This window comes from Hylaeus volcanicus, chromosome 7, assembly GCF_026283585.1.
Source record: "Hylaeus volcanicus isolate JK05 chromosome 7, UHH_iyHylVolc1.0_haploid, whole genome shotgun sequence".
NCBI classification, from domain to species: domain Eukaryota; kingdom Metazoa; phylum Arthropoda; class Insecta; order Hymenoptera; family Colletidae; genus Hylaeus; species Hylaeus volcanicus.
In genome coordinates this window covers 13697462-13717031 of record NC_071982.1, presented here as the reverse complement: position 1 = coordinate 13717031, position 19570 = coordinate 13697462, and the positions used below count along the sequence as shown (strand labels likewise).

Here is a 19570-nt window from a genome sequence, read left to right as displayed (position 1 = left end):
ACAAATTTGCAAACGTTAGATTCCATTAGATTCAAGTGTTTCATAGCACACATGTTAATGTGTAAACTCAAAGTGTCAGTGGCAATCGATTTTAAAGGCAAAGAAATTTTGTTACAATTCATGCGACCACGGTAAATTCGATCTACGGCGAAGTCGATGATCCGAACAGTTACCACAATCTCACGCGAGACAACGGCCGACCTAACATTAAATCAAAACAAGACTCTCTTATTCTGTGTAACGGGTAAACGATGTGAGTCACGACTCACGACTTGCCAACGATGTTATCTCCGAGTGGTGCGTACATTCATATCTAATAATAGGAATTCAGCTCGATACCTTCGCGACTGATACATTTGCAATATATTTTCTGCTAATTATCGCGTCTGGTCTTGACGATACGGTGTGTTAAACTCATTAACATTTCTTCAGGAGATCGGTACAATTATAAGAACATAAATCTTCTAGAAATGGAGTGGAAATACCGTGTGTCATCTAATTCTTGAGATAATTCCAATGACACAGTTTTTCCAATTACCTTCGATAGTAGATATAGAGCGATCCATTCCCTCAAGCATTTCTGACGGGGAATGTCTACAAAACACATTGATATTATAAATATCGCCGTTTACTTAACTTCTGATAATAGGAGATTATTATTTGCGATACCGCGTGACTGTCTCGTCGCGTCTCTAAAACCGCTTATCTTTGCCAATTTTGTTCTTAATTAAAAGAAACAAATCTGCTCTGGTGATAGATCATTTTAAAGAATAGCGTTCATGTCTTACGTACAAGCTGTTTTGCCTGAATAACAAAATTATTTGAACCGTTATTACGGAACACTACAAAATAGTAAATCAATATTATATCGCTGCGCAAGTTATTATTATTCTACGCTTCGATTATTTCCGTTAGAATTATTTTCAGAAACCTATAAATGTCTCGATAGAATTTACAAATTAATTCAATGATAATCGTATCCATTTCTGATATTCATTTGTAATATTATAAATTCATGTATAAGTTAATTTTAATTTAACAGTTTTACAATTTCATCCTTTAACGATTAATAAATTGCGTCGAAATGTGGATAATCAAATCTTGATAATTGCTCGATAACAACCTTAAAAACGTATTCATAATAATGCATTCCATTCCGTCGATCAACATGACAGGATACATTATTTTTCAGGCAATGGTGGCTTGCTATCCTGGTCACGGTTCGCATTACGTGAAACACGTGGACAATCCTAATCGAGATGGACGATGCATCACAGCTATATACTATCTTAATCGAGATTGGGATATCAAGGTATAGATACGTTTAATTTTCTCGTTTCGTCATTATAACTTTTTCGACGCTGTATGAAAAATTCATGCTTTCACGATTATATTTCCACCGAACGATTAGAAAAGCGAGCCGACTTGTCGGTTAAAACTCATAATTTAATAATTCTACACGTACAGAAAGATACAGTGGATGTAGAAAGTATTCGTACATCGATCAATTTCCAAAAAAAACTGTGTAAAATTGTAATTTATTAACTTCTTTTTTATAAACAATGACATTCTACATATTCTCGGAAATGTCTAAAATAGATAGATTACAAAAAAAAAAATAGCTATTTATGTAAGTTGCGAAATTAACAAGAAAAAAACAATTAATCGATAAAAATGTTGAAGCAATAAGTATTCGCACAACTGTTTAAAAGTACTTTCCTGGAAATTTGATGATTCCTAATTCGCACGGAGCAATAAACTAATATGTTTACGTTAGAAACTCTACTGTAAATGGTTCGTCATAAGAATCGTACAAATACTTATTGCTTCTATACTTTTACCCACTTTTCGCATTTCTTTTGTTAATTTCACAAAATATATTAACTAGTAAATGTTGTTTAGATTATACCAATCTTAGAGACTTCCGAGAATATGTAAAATATCATTGATTATAAAAAAAAGGAGTTAAGAAACTACAATCTCACACAAAAGTTCTTTGGGAAATTGATCGGTCTACGAATACATTCTACACCCACTGTAATTGATTTTACTTATATAATGTCTTCTAGTCTTTCTTAAAGTCACTCTCGACAGATTTGATAAATCCAAATCTTTGATACATTTTTTAAGGGATTCTTTACGTTGATAGTTATAAATTTGTTTAGATTTATCAAATGTATCGAGAATGACTGAAAGAAAGATTTAAAATGTTTGATGGAAGGACAAGGGACAGAGCATAACCACGTGTATGGCCTACGTGAATCAATTCATGTACGCTTTTACTTCGCGTATGGATTGGAATATCCTGCTGGGTAATGTTTACATTGGTCTACGCGACAAACGTATCCTCCCAGTATAAATATCATTTGGCCAGGTGTTGAAATATCTTACAAGATCGTGCAGCTCTGTTACAATAATTTTCCAGGCATTCTCTAATTGCGATGACATAATGAACTTGTGAGCAGAGACGAAGGGAATCCCTATCCAAATAAACATTTGTTAAATAAAAACTGGAATATAGTATAATTTACGTTAGCGATAAATCAAGAGATAAAACATCAAATAGAGTTTATAAAATTTATTACGGTCTATTATGTATAATTTAAGATTTATAGACTTTGCAGTATAAATGTTTCATAATCCATGATATAACAAACATAACAGTAACGTCATAGTGTACCTACTGCATATTAATTCCTCTACGTCTACATTCTTTTCTAACTACGCTAACTCTCATGTCCTCCTGCAGTTTAAATGTGTGCGTGTGTACGTGTATGTATGTGTGTGTTCAGAAGGCGAAAAAAAGGAAGATAGTACTTTTTATGGAAGAAAGTATGCATCAAATGCATTATTATTTCAGATACGTATTATTATTTCTCCGCATTATTATTTCGGGATAGTTTCTGAACATTTATATGCCAATAATGCGTTTTGTTTGTAATTGTAGAAAAATGGCGGCCTATTGAGGATATTTCCAGAAGGCTGGCGTGACCAAGTAGCGGATATCGAACCTCTTTTCGATAGAATACTGTTCTTCTGGTCCGACAGGAGAAATCCGCACGAGGTACAGCCAGCATACGAAACCAGATACGCAATCACTCTATGGTACTTCGATGCCGAAGAAAGGAATCAAGCTTGCCGAAGATATCAAAGAGAAAGTGGGTATATTAGTTATAATCAAGGCGCAAACAGAATTAAACGTAAAATTGTCACGAAAGAATATCGAAATTTTGTTTCAATTTTAGTTTGCAGAAAACCAATTATATAGAACTCTGATCATTTTTCGCTTCTTGTTGCTATAATTAATTAGAATCGCATTTCTAGACAATTCTGAAGAGCCCAGTAAATGTTAGGGATGAAAGGAATGTCAAGCATTCAAAACTAATAATTTTATTGGATATTCAGTTGAACAAGATGTCGCATTTTTATTCGCTTACGCATACGTCATCGAAATTATTAGCGATATCGCAAAATGTTTTAGATAAAAGCTTAACAGTTTCGAGCGAGACATTGCGCAGCGAACAAAATCAATTGGCTGCTCAAGGTTATTTTTCGGATACAGGGAATGGCGTCACGCATAATTCCTACCTTGTACATATGTCACGTCAGCTTGCTTCTCTGGCAAACAGATGGCATATGTCTGCAGTTTTTGCGATGCCAAATACATAATTATTTACGTTGCACTTAAAAGGCAAAAGTAAATTAGGGAGCGTTTTGACTCGAGAGTGCTAGTGGATTTATCAATAATACATTTTAGTAGACCCTGCCTTATACTGTTAGCTATCATGTCAATTGTAGTATACAAGGTGTATCCTAGCATAGTATAGCCACTTCACTAGTGAATTGACAATACAAAAGCAATGAAAAAATATCATATTAACATATGTCCTATTTGACCTTGTTTTGGAGTTATAGCTATTTTTTTTACTCCAGTAATGCGCAGTACAAAAATAGCTTATCTTCACAGGAAGTACTCGAAATGGCCACCTACGGTTCAAATATAAACCTGCAGATGTCGCGTTATAGAGTAGGATCGAAACTTTTTCGAAGAGTTGAATAATAACAATTTTATTGTGTAAAATGTTATTCGTTTAATTCATTGATTTGATTTTTTAGGGGAATTACACGTGAAGAAGGACAGCTCGTGAGACATGGAGTGTGAGGGACTGTCACACCGTCCATCGACTGAAATTGTAACTCTATTAGCTGAACTTATACACCTGTACATAGCTACATGAAGAAAGCACTGGTACATAAAATATTATGTATTATTACGTATTAAGATATAGTCGATTACAGGAGATACCGAAAAAAGAGTTATAAAAAAAAAAGTTTAAGAATGTGCGATAGATATAAGCGCATTCTTTCCTTCTTTTTTTTTTACATGCGGCACTGTAATATATTCGAATGGGTAAGTGCGCGGTAGCTCTTACAGTTCGCAATTATACATATAATTATTAATCTGCGTTTTTCCTAACATTTTACGCTCATACTCTAACCGAATGTTTGAAAAATACAATTTTAGCATTCGCTTGCCACTCGATTGAAAATTTGTTCGTTGTTGACACAATACTTAGCTTCCAATAATTGGAGCACGAAGAATTCTTATAGCAGTTCGTAATTCGTACAATTGCTGAGATACATAGTGTACAGAAAAACGGTGTGCATGAGCATCGTAGGACGAAAGAGAGAATGACTAGTAAATGAGCGCATGAGGGGGAGAGAAAGAGAACGATTTGAATAATAAAATAATGTTTCTATTTGTAAAACGTTTTGAAACTATGTCATAATTATTACATTTCCAATACATTTGTTCCCTTTAACTTCTGTATAGCTGGTGTTGTTAATAGCAATTCAGCTCGTTATTAATATAAAATGCGATGTTTGCGAAACCCTCACGATTTATTACTGCATCTCATATGTTACACGTTATTCTACAAATTATAATCCTTACACGGATATTTGATTGAATGGCCAGTAATTGACTTATGCTTCCAGTGCAGTGAATTGAGATATGCCGGGGCCCAGTCTGTACCTGTAATATTGTTATGTACATTACGAAGATGTAGAAACACTGTGTTTACTATTGTATGTATCTATTTATATAAATCGATAAGGAAAACAAAATAAAATTAACGCGTACTTCCTGTGTCCCACATAGAGAGTCTAATATACAAATTTGTTAGTCAATCCGAGAGAAAAGTAAGAGTGTTGAATTTTTTTGAGGTGTATTATGTTGATACTATTAAACTTATTCGATTGTAAGAGTATATGTTAATAAGTTATTCTTCAATTCTCTTTTATTGTATTATTGGACACAGAGGGCCAACCAATCACACAGTATCCTCAACGAGAGATTAAGTTATTTTCAATGGTTGAATTTAATTTAATGTGCTCTTATATTTAGTAGTGAAGAATGTTGTGAACTAAGTTATGAACTGAAGACGCATTTTCGAAGTATTGTAAAACTGATGAAAATTGTGATGTGAAAATAAATATTGTACAAAATCGGTATGTAATTGTTCATAGAAGAGTGGAAGGTATCATAAATTATAATATCAAATTCTTCTTTAATTTACATTTTTTTTGTTTTTCATTTACATAACTTTTTAAATTATACGCCATCCATATCTTTAGGGATAGCACAATGCTCGATTATATCTAGTGAAGGCACATATACTTTAAATGAATGATCGTTCTTTGGAAATAATCCAGGGTTGATGACGTGGCAATTCGAGTATTCAGTCGCGTACGCTTCAAATTTATCTGCGACTACAATCACATCCGGTGTTGGATGTAGATGTAAAGCGTGATTATATTTCCAGTATACTGGAATTATGGAAAGACTTAAAGGGGTCAAATGAGATTGGCAAATAATTGATTTGGCATACTAAAAAAATCATAACAAATGTAAATATTACAATTTTCTAACAATAAGAGTATGCAATTATCAATCCAATAAGCTTACATGATCATAAATGTTTCCTTCCTGTGGGAAGTGAAGTGTATTTCTACACATTTTAGTTAAAATATCCTCTCTTAGCACTACAATCTCTTTTGTACAGTATTGGATTCTGCATGGATTAGTAGCAAATATCGCACCAGGTATATTTTTCCTAAAATATTCTGTAAGATTCTTCGGAAGCGGCGACCGTGGCAAAATTTTTGGTGCTCCCACGTCCTCTAGTGCGGGTACAAAAATAAATTTAGAAGATTCTTTTATAGCTGGGTACTGCAATATTAAATCAGCCAGCTCCTTAAACCCATCTTTTAATTTTTGTATGCTTGTTATATTTGCTGGAAAGCTTAAGAAGTGTCCACACAATACAAAAGCAATAGGTGGATATTCAGAATATCCTTCTAACATTGTTCTAAATTTGTGTAAAACAATTGCATCATCTAACCACATTTCAGATACAAAGACAATCATTCCATCTTTGTTAGATTGTTCGTAATTTTGCAGTTTTTCTGATAGCTTCAAAGAGCGATTATGTGATCCACCAAATACATTGGCATCACCGAAATCTGCACACGAATTTGTAGACGATTCTGCTGGAGGAAAACCTATGTCTTCCACATGCAAAGTGCCATCCCTATAATCTCCACTAGCTATTACTATAGAAGCTTCCATAATTAACCCATCCTGAAAATTGTATAGAACTGTTAAGGAGAATAACATTCATAAATAAGTATTGGTTAAATAAAAATAACATATAAAATTCATATTTTCAAGGATGTAAAGGATATTGCTTTTCGTAAATCAACTTTAATGGTTCCTCCTGTGTCTTCCAAATAATATTGACCCTCTGTTAATTGTGTTAAAAGACCCATTACATAAACACTCCCCATTTTACTTTCGCTTAATAAGGATTCAATAGGTACTAATTCAATCCAATTATCTTTCCTTTCACCAAGCTTTGGGGGAATAAATAATTCATGTCTCAAAGTTCTGTACCAAAGTAATTCAAACCGTTCTTTAAATAATGAAGTCTTGTATTGTGCTTCTGGATATAAATCTGGCATCACAGTTGATAAAACAAACTTTTTTTCAGATAAATCATATTTAATTTTTGGTATTTCAAAAGCATCTATCACGTTCAACACGGTTTCTGTCGCTTTCAATGTATCAGGTCTCACACATTCTTCTATAGCTAACTTAAGATGTTCCACTGTAACATGTGGATCGTTTAAATTTTGTGCTAAAACTTGTTCAACAATTTGTGTAAGCCAATTTTTTCGTTCATCTTCTTCAACATTTAGAAGTTCTTTAGCAAGTGAAACACTGAGTTTCCTAATTGAAATAAAAAAAATTTTACATTGTAAAATATCGAAAAACACATTTTTTATGTAAATATAAACACTTCATGTACCTTGACAGTACAAGACCGTACAAAGAAAAAGTGCTTTGTACTGTTTTTATTAATTTTTCATCAGCCATAATTAAAATATGATGACGTATTTAACGTATATTACAGTAAAAAAAGTTAGTTTCAGATGATGATTGACTTTATAAGGTACATAATTCGTAAAATTAAAGCACGTGTTAGCATTTATGATCACTTCATTGACAATTGCAGCTTGTTGCAGTTATCGAAAGATTTCCCGCCTTTTTTGGTTATATATTGGATGCGTTTTCTAACTCCGCCATTTTATCTGTAGCAAAAAACAAAGAAAATATGTAACAGTCAGTTGTTTAATAAAAAGTAGATGTAAATTTAATGGTATAAACTATTGGTAGCAGGAAAAATTATGATGAACTGTACAACTTTATGAAAAGTCTCTGGTATTATTGTCCAATCACTTTGCAGTGCATCCATATCGAATTATATACATACACAGCAATGTAATAACCGCATCTAACTAGCATTATTCTGTGGAAACTATCAGCTAATATGTTCACATCCAACATCCAACAGTTATAACCAGTTATAACCTACAATTGTTATACATATTCTCTTATACAAATAATTGTACAAACTGTGTTTTTTAGGTCATCTTCTATGTAGAAAAATTGCTTTATCGCAATTAACCTATAACTTATTCGACATAAAGAAGAGAGTGGATATTTTCACATTTAGTACGTTCATGAATGAAAAACGGATATAAATATGAATGGTGCTGTTTTTGTGGGCACGTTTATGACTGCTTTTCTAGGCCTTCATGTTGGCTGGTACGTTATACAACATAAGCATGTACCTCCAGAACAAAGGCATGAGCATCCTGTTGTACGTTTGTATCGACGTTACATGAAGACAGAGTAGCAAAGTTTCATAATAGTGTTTTTCATTTTTACTATGTCTAGAGAAGATGTTTATTTGTAAATATAAATAGTTCAATACTACAAATGTTTCCATTTTTATGAAGTGAAGATTAAACAAGTGACAACAACAGAGTAATGGTAAAAATAAATATAGGTGACTCTCGATTTACATATAAAGTTCTGTTCCAAAACATTATTTGTTACATGTTTTGGCTCGTAATGTGTATTCACATCTTAGAGTATATGAAATATGCACATGTCAGTAGTAGTCATTTTAAGAAATTAAAATTATATACAAAGTATCCAATAGTTTATTTAACATTTTATTATAATATGATATGTATATGTATCTAATGCATAATACAAATGAGATACAAAAGAACATTTGTAAACTGAGAGTTGTCTGTATGTTTATTTATTGCTGTACTATGTCATTAATATCCCTTCTGTATTTCTTTATGGTGTATGGTATTATAATGTATTAATTGTCACTGAAAGCAATATAAGTAGAATGCTTTCCAAAGACAATTAGGTATTACTTTCTAGCTATATCCAAACTGTCAAGATGAGTAGAATAAACCATCTTTTTAGCTCATATACCTTAAGGGAGTATTCTAGTCTAGTACTTTCAAAATACTTACAGATTTTTGTTTGTTTATTCTTAAAGTGTGGACCTTTAAAAATATATCTGCTAAAGGATATATTTATTATATTTTTCTATGGATATGACAGTACAAAATGATTGTTTTGTACAAAATTTTATTTTAAGACGTACATACAATGTACATACAATAAATATGTATACATGGAAATCATGCTAAAGAACAAAATCTCTTTATGAGCTCAAAGACAAACGTGCAAGTATAAATAAAAGGTATTAATAATAATTATAATGAATATTTATAAAGTTTAAATAAATATATATGTATGTATATAAATAAGTATATTACAATCACAGAGGAGCTTAATTACAACCTTTAATAGTAGGCAGGTGATCGAAGTCCTGCTGATGATGCATGGAGGAGCTTTTCGGCCGATTTTCACTTTGACTATGTACTGAAGCACCAGGCTTAGGAAGTTGGGGTAATACCATTTGACTGTAGTTACTATTCTAGAATGTCATAATAATAATATTAGAATAATACTTTTGTGTTTGTGCAATTGAAACTTACTCTTGAACGATCTCGGTATTTCTTAAGCTTCTCGAATTCTTCCATTTCGGCCTCAGGCATTTTGAAGTGAAAGTTCTCAAAATATTGATGTTGAAGGAGTTGCTCGCACGACCATCTCTGATCTGGGTCTTTGTCCAGACATTTTTTAAGGAAGTCAAGCTATTGGTTAAAAGATAAAAGAAAATATTATATTCCCAGCCTTTAACAAGAGTCTATTATACAAGTGTATATCGTTGTATCAAAATTGTTGTTAATTGTGTAGGAGTTTTTCGATTTTGCTATCTCAGTTAATTAATAATACGGTTGTTTATTACATTTATTTACAATAAAAGTGTACCTGTAGAGCAGTATTGCCTCTATTTGGTAAAGCGTCTTCGAGGGGGGTGAAAGTTTGAGGTGCTGGTAAGGTGATGCCAGCAAAAAATTCATTTTGTTGGAAAATTGCCATATGCCTTGGCAACAGGTCGCCCACACTCCTTCGAATTAAGTACAGTTGATCCACGTCTGATTTTCCTGGCCAGAGTGCTTCCCCCCGTATTAATTCTGCGAAGACACAGCCGATTGCCCATACGTCGACCGGTGTCCCATACTGGGTATCGCCGACCTGTTGAAAAGACATTAAACTTTTTATTTCGACGAATACTAACATTAATCTTGTAATTTAGTTGATATATTAAGCAACATCATTTGTTAACAAAAATAATATTACAAATACTTTAGGATAAAACTACCTATCGAGGCGAAGAGGGTCTTCCTTCGATAATAGACGGCCCTAACATTGTTTTTAGTTTAATCAGTAATAATTAGTAATAATTACCAGCAATTCGGGCGCCCTGTACCACCTAGTTGCGACGTATTCCGTGTAGTTTTCACCAGGGCTGAGCATTCGCGCGAAACCAAAATCGCACAATTTCACCACTCCATCGGCCGTTATTAGGATGTTCTCAGGTTTCACATCCCTATGCACGCAACCTAATCGATGACAATACGCTACGCCTTGTAGAATTTGCCACGTGAGTTGCTTCGTGGTGATTTCTGGACATCCGTTTGGATATCTTTCCATCTCGTTCAACAAAGTGTACTCGCAGTATTCGAAGACTAAATGTAACTTCCGTTTCCGTCTGAAGACTTCCAAAAGATTTACAAGATTCGGGTGTTTGAGGTTCTGCAAAATATACACCCTCGGGATTACACAGTGGCGTGGCCTAAAGTTTTCGCAATTCGTTACGTATGATTCATTAATTATTTATGCAGCTTACTTATATATAAAACACGCAACAAATGCAAGAAATTAATGATTGATTGTGTAGGAGTTTTTCGATTCAAGGGTAGCGTGTTCATTTATTAACAAATATTTGTGCATAATTTTAGGACAAGCGGCGGACCAAGCGGAGTGGTTCGACAAACGTGTAGTTTCGAAGAAATTTAAAAATTCCGTGAGCCGGAAAACTAAAAAGAAAAGAAACTCGGGTACAGTTTCTTCTTATCGCGAACACGTGTCGCGGTCAAGAGTCGCGGCTAAAGGAAATCATTAACATCCGCGGCCCGGATTTATTTTGTGCACGAAAGAAAATATCCTTGAGGCAAAATGTCAGAGCAGAGTGGAGCCTCGTTTGAATGCGCATATGTTTGAGAAGGGAACCCCCCCCGATTATTTCGATAAGGCTAGGTCGGCAAGAGCAGAACACGCTAAGATATTGACCGCCGCGGTATTGACCGTTGGCCACTTCTTGTAGCCAACGTTGGATTTATGCAGCTAGACCGTTGCTGAAGATTATGAATTTTTTTCGTATTGATTTCAGTTTCCGACTAGCTGGAAATCGAATTCAAACGTCCATCGAAAAGCGGCGCGCGTTGTTTGACTCTCGATGGTCCTCTGGCGTGACCGTCTTAATTCTGAGACAACTTACTCGAGGTTTCGTATTTTCAGGGTACGAAAGGTCGTTCACCCCTAAGTATGTACGCAGAGGGCTAGAGTCACGTCGAGAAGTGGAGGAACTAAAGACAACATACTTCGTTAGATTTTCTGACAACGCTTTGAGAATGGATAACAGGTAAGCTATTCAAACCTTATGCAAGAATTTGGTCTATACTCTAAGCTCTTAAATTAACGACGTTTTGGCTATTATACCTACATCATTTTCAAAGTCTATTTATTATGTACAGGGTGACCCAGCCTAAGTGATACAGAGCTTTAACTCCAAAATTATAGGCCGAATGAAAAATTTCAAATATGGAAATTGCATGGTAAAATGGGGCTCATGTTTCAGCGCGAAGGAATTTTTGTTGACTTTATTATTTAACGAGATATGATGGTCAAGTTTCGTTTTTCAAATGGAACTATATATATTTTTTGATACCATGCGATAGTACGTTTCAAGACGAATTCATTAAGCTTTAATGTATTTACCCGATTTTTATTAGTTTTCAAGCTATAACGTTTCAAAGTTTGCTAATTTTCAAGGAAAAATCACGGGCGGTCCCATTGATGCAGTAAGCACCACGCGGTTCTTGAAATCGATACGGAGGAAAATGGGAAGAATCCCAATATTCTGGGCCTAGAATTCCAAGCGAGACCCTCCGTATCGATTTCAAGAACCGCATGGTGTTTACTGCATCAATGGGACCGCCCGTGATTTTTCCTTGAAAATTAGCAAACTTTGAAACGTTATAGCTTGAAAACTAATAAAAATCGGGTAAATACATTAAAGCTTAATGAATTCGTCTTGAAAAGTACTATCGTATGGTATCGAAAAATATATATAGTTCCATTTGAAAAACGAAACTTGACCATCATATCTCGTTAAATAATAAAGTCAACAAAAATTCCTTCGCGCTGAAACACGAGCCCCGTTTTACCATGCAATTTCCATATTTGAAATTTTCCATTCGGCCGATAGTTTTGGAGTTGGAGCTCTGTATCATTTAGGCTGGAACACCCTGTATATACAAATAGAAATAAACTAATATTATGGAACAAAGTTAATAACTACAAGTAAACTAGAAATATTTAGCGTAGCGTTACCGTGCCATATCTATGCCACGCAGTAATAAAAAGAGGTAAAATTACATTTCATGTCTATATTTAGTATCGAGTCAATTGACCCGAATTTGCTTAACCGTTCATGCATAATACGATTGATTGAGAATCGACCGAAGACAATCCCTGTAAAGTTTGCCGAGTAAGTCCTATTTGTGCATGATTTCTTCGAGGGGGGACTATTTTTCAACTGAACGGTGGTAGCGCCTATGTTAAGTACCTCTTAAACGGTAGAATTTCTAACGAGCAACCTGACATTTCGAGGATGTTATGCAGTGACCCACCCTGATAAAGGACGACATCTACATTCGCATGTGTTGAGAATGTTGCAGAGTTAAGATCGCGATTCTGAGAAAAGTTCAAGAACGATACTGTTATGTTTGGAACGGTTGTACTCGTGTTTCTATTCCGAATAGAATGATATTTAAACATCGGAATTAACAGGCTCTCGATAGATAAAAGGAAAGTCCCGAATTTTTAATACGTACACTACCTGACATTTAATTATAGTCCTGACATTTAAATCCATAGATGGGGTCAAACACTGACCTTAAGGAGGCGTATTTCACGCAGCGCGATCTTCCGTATGAGGGGATCATCCTCTGTCTGTTGGAACTTTTTCACAGCTACCAATTTTCCAGTTTGCCGATCCCTGCACTGGAAGACGACACCATAGCTACCCTCCCCAAGCCGTGCCAGCCGTTCGTACCTTTCCATCGCCTTGCTCGGCGCGCGCGACCTGTGCACAAAGAGTCAAGATTTTAGGCATTTTTTAACTCTGGTTTATGTTTGTATTTGGTAGAAAACTGTTCACTGGAACGGTCGATTAGTTTGGAAGCAGTCTGAAAACAACTGAAGCGACGGGTAGTTAAGTTACAAAATACAAATTCTGATAGTAATAATAACTAATAATTACACGCACCTCTTGGTGCAAAACTATATAATATATTTTGATTTCAAAATATATTATAAAAAATACACATCGTTTATTCGTTATTTAAAATATTTTATCTAAGCGACGATTTTTACCAACTCTGTTTGGAGACATCATCGACATTTAAAAATTATATCTTATCGATAAAAAAAAATGGAAAGTAGTTACGGTGCAAGTCAGTAGTCTCCATTAAATTGATTCGATATTTGTCTTCATGGAAATAGTTATAGATGTCGAAGCATAAATTAATGTGTAGAAGGAGACCAAAGGTCCCATAATTCATGTGACACAGTTATGAACACATCGCGGATGTTATCTCCCTGAATAGTGACACGCGAGTGCGCGTACGTTCCCATTGAAGTGCAATGACAATCGCAGTACATGGATCGCATTCCTTGCATCATAGATCTGACCAGCAATAGGACTGAAACTTTTCCGGGTTCGAATTTGCGATTAAATGCAGTATAATAACAGTGAAAAGAAACATAATTTTACCTGGTTGCTCGTTGGTTAAATAAAGCTTTTAGGATTTCGTGTTTTTTTTTGTTTTTGTTTTTTATCATCAAACAAATAGTATGGATTGTATCCGATTTATATAATTTATGTAATCGATTTATACACATTTATATTAATATGTCCACCACGACTACGCTGATAGACGCATTTTCTTGTTGCAAAACAAAATCCTAAATCCTCTGTTGAAAATTTATGAAACGGTAGATGCCCAATCTTGCTCACGGAAAGTTATAAATAAGGCAAAATTTAAGTACCATTTTATGTGTTTCTTTTTTTTTAAAGGCACTTTTACCAATTTTAACCAAACAAGAGTATTATAAATATTTAATTAACTCGAAGTAATGGTACCAATGGTACTAACGGTACTGCAATATCGAAGCGTGATTTGGGTTCGTACCCACTTTTTATACTTGGCGAGGCATGGCAGGGAGGTGAACTGCTGCGTAAAAAGCATGTTATCACTGTTAAGGTTGCGGAGCAAACTGTCTGTACCTTAGCCGATGACCAAGGGTCAAGCTCCCCTGTGGCTTTCGCTTTATTTGAATCAGAAACCGGCGCAGGCGCCCCTAGATCGCCTAATGCTGGTCAGGTCAGGTAGAAATTCGACGTCCTCCAGCCCACGTTAAAAAGTTACATGCCACGTGCAGTGGTTCACATTAAAAATTATACACCACCGTTGTATTTCTCCTTTAATTTGCATTACGTAACATACAGGGGTTTTCTAAAGGCGATACTAAACATAATCTGGGAAATGTAATTACATTACTGCTTTCTTATGATAATTTTGACCAAATAGAATTCAAGAGATATATGAGACGGATTTTTATTTTTCAACGTTTTCAACTTTTATGAAGAATTTTGGAAATCATTGTTTTACCGTGTTATCATCTTACCAGAGCGGCACACGCTGGCGATAATTTGCGAACCTTAAATCGTTGACCATGTCGAACGAAATATAAACAGTTCACCATGCTCGTGGGGGTTCTTGGGGTCATCGAACGTGAGAGTTTTCGAGTGTTGGTAATTTTGTGGGTCTGGCAGTCGAATTCAAATTTTAGTCGGCAGAAAATGCATCGCTACCATTGAAAGGTCGACGATGTTGGTTAAAAACTTTTCACCGGCTCTGAAATTGCATTGCTTCCGTAGCTGATTTCTCGAATCAGATTGAATCGCTGTGGACTTCAGTCAGCGATGAATCTTTTTTCCCCATAAATGCGATACGAAGATATGGGCATTTAAAATGAAAATCGATTAACTATTTTTAACAACGATACAAAATTAATTTTTGGAAATATGTGTAATAGGTTTTTGAAAAAATGAAGTTATTGTTTGCAATTTGCAATTGCATTGTTTGCAATAGTATTTATTCATCTATTTTAAACGGACAATTAATAAGTGTTTGAAGAAGCATGTAACATTTTTGTTATATTTTTTTTTCATAGTGTTAGCCATATTTGCATGGGAACCTGTTGGACACTCTGTACAATTATTATTTGTATAATTACATCTTTAACACATTATACATTCCCAGCATGTTCACTAATAAAGGAAACGTTGACATCAATTAATTCATAATACGACTAATTGGTACACAGGTAATATGTTTAGAGGGATTATCATATCGTGAGTCACCTATGGCCCACGTGGCCAGCGATATCTTTTTACTCACGGTGGCGACACCTGATAGCTTCCACATATTGACCCGGTCTGCTTTTCATACTTCATAAAAAAATAACAAATTCTGTACGGTCAACAATGAAATGGAACCGTCACAAACACTGCCCAATCAGTTCATCAAAAACATTGCAAAACCGTTGGTATTCCAGTTTGAAGAAACTCTCTTAAAAATAATAACACATGGTGATTGTTTTCTGAAAACATCTCCGTTTACTATGTATGTTTAAACGTAATACTTCGTAGCGCGTACTATTAACTATAAACTGTTTAAATGAAAGCATGAATTTGTTTCATACGTATTTAAGTCACATCACTTCCTGGTTATTTTTTTTTTATTAACTCACACCAATGTTCACCGCGTGTATTTAAATATAAGACTTCGCAGTTCACACTATCAGTTATAAATTGTTCAAATGAAAACATTAATTTTTTTTTCCATGGATTACAAAGTCACATCACTTCTTGATGATAGTTTTATTTAATTACATTTATGTTTGCCATATGTATATATGTATATATTTAAATATATTATTTTATAGTGCGCACTATTGACTGTAAGTTCGTATGTTAGTATCAGGTTGTCCCGAAAGTTTCTTTCGCGAGTTACGCTCAATAGACAATCTAACTTCATGTATATTCATGTTGTAACAGTAACGGGGTAAAATGAATCGTGCACAATTCAGTAATGTAACATAAAACATAAACTATTGTGCATGTATTACTTATAATAATAAAGCGAAAGAAACTTTTGGGACAACCTAATACTTTCTTATGGTACCGATACGTGCATCGCTATAAATATTGTACCATAGTATAATGCATTTTAATAGCGTGATCGGAATTTGTGAAAGATTACATGAAACCTAAAAAAATTGAGCGATCCCTTTCACCTAAACCAGACATAATATCGAAAAATTACTTGTAGCTCTTAATAATTTCACGACAGATACAGTGATATCACGCCAGCATATCACGTGGACTACTTGAAAAATAATAAGAGAAATGCCGCTGTCGTTATTGGCTCCGAAGAATTCTCGCGTGTCATACTCGAGTGAAAAGTAATAGAATTGATATACAGAGCCCTCCCAGTACCCTGAAATTAGTTTCCAGAAAAGCTCCACAATTGTTTTGACCTTTCGCCGTGCTACTGCAGACTTATTAAAAGTCCAGAATAATTCTACCGATTCCTAGTGTCGTTCTATGCATTTCATTCGCCTGCCTTTCGACCATTCTACGATTTATTTTCAGTCGTACGAAAATATTCATAAAATAAAATCAAAATAAAATCAAAATAAGCGAATCGAAAGAAAATAAATAAAAACATGTACGATATACTTATTACTGTTTAGTAAACGACAGTCGGATTAGAAGTGTAGCATACGCTCGCGCAGAGAATGAAATTGTGCTGCCCGAGCAATATTTTAATGCTGGCATACCCGAACAGATGTTCTTTTTTAGACAATTTGTACGTACAGGAATCCTATGATGGCATTCATCGTACCCTGTTGTTGGAACACCTTTGTCGTGGAACATGCCGAGCATTACTAAGTGTGCTGAAACGGTATTTTGCAATGTACACTTGATTATTGACAATCGATATTAAGCTATGCCTATGTTTAAATGACGACCATGAACGAGGTTAAAATGTTTTTGGCGTATAACCTACGCGACGAAAGTTGACAAAGTTATGAAACTTTCTGCTAAGCTTAGAGCTTCTTCGAATTCCACATCTCGAAGTAGGTTGAGATAGATAACGCTAATGAATCGTGTTTATTGATTGCGCGTACGGAAGGGGCCTGTTGGATAAAGAGTGTGACACACTTTCTTCTATCGAACAATTGTTGGTTGTAGTCATTGCGAGCATTTAGTCCTTTTATAGAACTTTTTCTCTAAATCAGAGTTGTAATTTTTATTTTTTCGTTAATATACTCAGTTATGAATCGATTATATGTATATATCATATCCTCAACATTCAATTTACATGGTCCTCTCCATTTAGTATTCTATATTTTTTTAAAGATTCGAGAAAAGAAGAGACAATTTGACTATCAATGTGAAGCAAAATTAAAAATAACCGTTTGATGTGCAATATTGAAACATTTGAACGCTTTTTGCGTCGAAACAAATTTTCGTCACAAAAGGGGAATACATGTATCTCGTAAATAATTCATTGTTCGATCACTCTTACATTTACACGCAGCTCACCGAGAGAAATCGATTCATGTGAAAAAAAAACACAGTCATGCTCAAGAAAAAGTGGAATATCACGATAGAATATATTTCTCTATCAAATTTCCCAATTTCCATTCGGAAAGGTACTAAGTTGCCCTAATTGTTTAAATCGCGTTTGCACCCATTCTTTCTTTTCTAAATTTTTCTTCTGAAATTTGCCTACACAGGCTTGAATTTTGAAAATGATAATTTCAAAGGGAATTGTATTATCACATTCAAAATAATTTATTACTTATTTTTATTTAAGTAGTATGCTAAGCGTCTACCTTCCTGTTGACACTTCAATCGCGTTTAATGGCAATCTGTGACGTTTAATGCATACATCATCCCTCGCGTGTTAAAACTATGCAACGAAGATCGATCGACTTAACCCAATGTCAAAGTCGCATATTCCGGAGAGAATAGAGCTACAGGATTCGGTTACATTGTTACCTCGCTATTAACAAATTTCATATTTTTCACGCTATTTCCGTTGAACTAAGCTTGAGTAAAATTAGGGAAGCATAACGGTATAAATCATAAACCCAAACAGGAGATAACATTGCCTCAAAACATCACAAATTCAGTTTAACAACATAGAAGTATGCAGTTTTATTAACATAAATTTCATAGTTAAAATAGATATTCTTTGTAGTTCAATACATGGATCGTGAAAAATAAAATTCTGGAAGCTGATAATTAAGCAAAATTTTGCTCGAGATACCAGTCTTTGAGTCACTCGAAAATAAGAATGAAAAATGAAAGCCAGTGTTAATAAATCTTCTCTTCGTACCAACCAATCAGCGATTTCAAAATTGAAATTATTCTTCGTGGTTCAACACGTAAAATGTAAAACTGAAAGTTTTGTAAGCTGACGATTGAGTAACAGCTTAGGTTACCAGTTTTCGAGTCACTTGAAAATAGGAATTAAAAATGAAAGCCAACGCCAATAAATCTTCTCTTAATGCCAACCAATCAGCAATTTCAAAATTGAAATAATTCTTCGTGGTTCAACACGTAAAATCTAAAACTGAAAGTTTTGAAGGCTGACGATCGAGTACGTACAGCTTAGGTTACCAGTTTTCCAGTCACTCGAAGAGGCGACAAAAATTAATCAACGTTGATAATTCTTAATGCGTCTGGTTGGCGATCGGTTTAATGAGGTAAAGGAACACGAGTGTTTGATTGGTGGCCGCGATACCCGAGAACAGTGTCAATGTTCACCTGCGTGGTAGCAAGGGTAGCGTGCTACCGAAAAGCCAGAGCTTTCTATCTTGGAGCCATTTGTCCATGCGAAGGCTTCTCACAGGAATCTCGTTTCCTCGATGGATTGTTCAAGATGCATCGTCGCGAACTTCACTCTGACTCTCGTTGATCGCGTCTGACGTGACAGCATTATTGGCAGACCACACTGTGGCACTCTTATTACTAACAGGGGCACGCTTTCGCCAGTGAATCGAAACGATTACGCGCTCTCGACCGTTTGTTTAGCTACGTCAGAGGCCTGATCGATAATTCCAGCAGAAGTTGCCCGTCAAGTTGGGAATAACTACGTTTACCAATTCGATCACAATGCAACAGTTTAGTGACACATGAATCAGGGGGTTGGAGATCTCGGATAATCGGCCATGTTGCCTAACCTTTCTTAGGAAATTCAACTGCACGCAATGGGGAACCATTTTTAAGAATTTTAACCGGGGCTTAACTTTAATCTGCGATCATGTTTCGTCCTCTTTTATTTAAAAATTTCGTTTTTCAGG

The 19570-nt window shown here is 34.8% G+C and overlaps 3 protein-coding genes and 1 long non-coding RNA gene across 8 annotated transcripts in view; 2 read left to right on the top strand and 2 right to left on the bottom strand.

Moving 5' to 3' along the window:
* Nucleotides 1–5270, top strand: part of LOC128880524 (egl nine homolog 1) — an 18055-nt gene extending 12785 nt beyond the window's left edge. The window contains exons 3-5 of the mRNA XM_054130713.1: nt 1193–1312; nt 2948–3158; nt 4117–5270. Coding sequence (XP_053986688.1) covers nt 1193–1312; nt 2948–3158; nt 4117–4148 — 363 coding nt within the window. The 3' untranslated portion in view covers nt 4149–5270. The remainder of the gene's footprint in view (nt 1–1192; nt 1313–2947; nt 3159–4116) is intronic.
* On the bottom strand, nt 5232–7512 carry LOC128880523 (DNA polymerase epsilon subunit 2). Its single transcript, XM_054130712.1, has 4 exons — nt 7371–7512; nt 6748–7291; nt 5969–6652; nt 5232–5890 (listed from the first exon to the last, which is right to left on the bottom strand). The coding sequence occupies exons 1-4, from the start codon at nt 7436–7438 to the stop codon at nt 5615–5617; spliced, it is 1572 nt and encodes a 523-aa protein (XP_053986687.1). The 5' UTR covers nt 7439–7512; the 3' UTR covers nt 5232–5614.
* Nucleotides 7513–7776: 264 nt separating this feature from the next.
* The window catches only part of LOC128880529 (uncharacterized), a 14543-nt gene continuing 2749 nt past the window's right edge, over nt 7777–19570 (top strand). The window contains exons 1-4 of the long non-coding RNA XR_008457851.1: nt 7777–7915; nt 7991–9134; nt 9245–9343; nt 11363–11486. This is a non-coding gene — a long non-coding RNA (uncharacterized LOC128880529). The remainder of the gene's footprint in view (nt 7916–7990; nt 9135–9244; nt 9344–11362; nt 11487–19570) is intronic.
* Nucleotides 9225–19393, bottom strand: LOC128880525 (cyclin-dependent kinase-like 4). Of its 5 annotated transcripts, none has more exons than XM_054130715.1 (6): nt 19035–19393; nt 13022–13211; nt 10250–10597; nt 9770–10036; nt 9433–9591; nt 9225–9371 (listed from the first exon to the last, which is right to left on the bottom strand). In XM_054130715.1, the coding sequence occupies exons 1-6, from the start codon at nt 19100–19102 to the stop codon at nt 9225–9227; spliced, it is 1179 nt and encodes a 392-aa protein (XP_053986690.1). In that variant the 5' UTR covers nt 19103–19393. The 5 variants fall into 5 exon arrangements, with proteins under 5 accessions (XP_053986690.1, XP_053986692.1, XP_053986691.1 ...); XM_054130717.1 differs by lacking the exon at nt 19035–19393 and adding an exon at nt 17073–17516; XM_054130716.1 differs by lacking the exon at nt 19035–19393 and adding an exon at nt 14324–14650.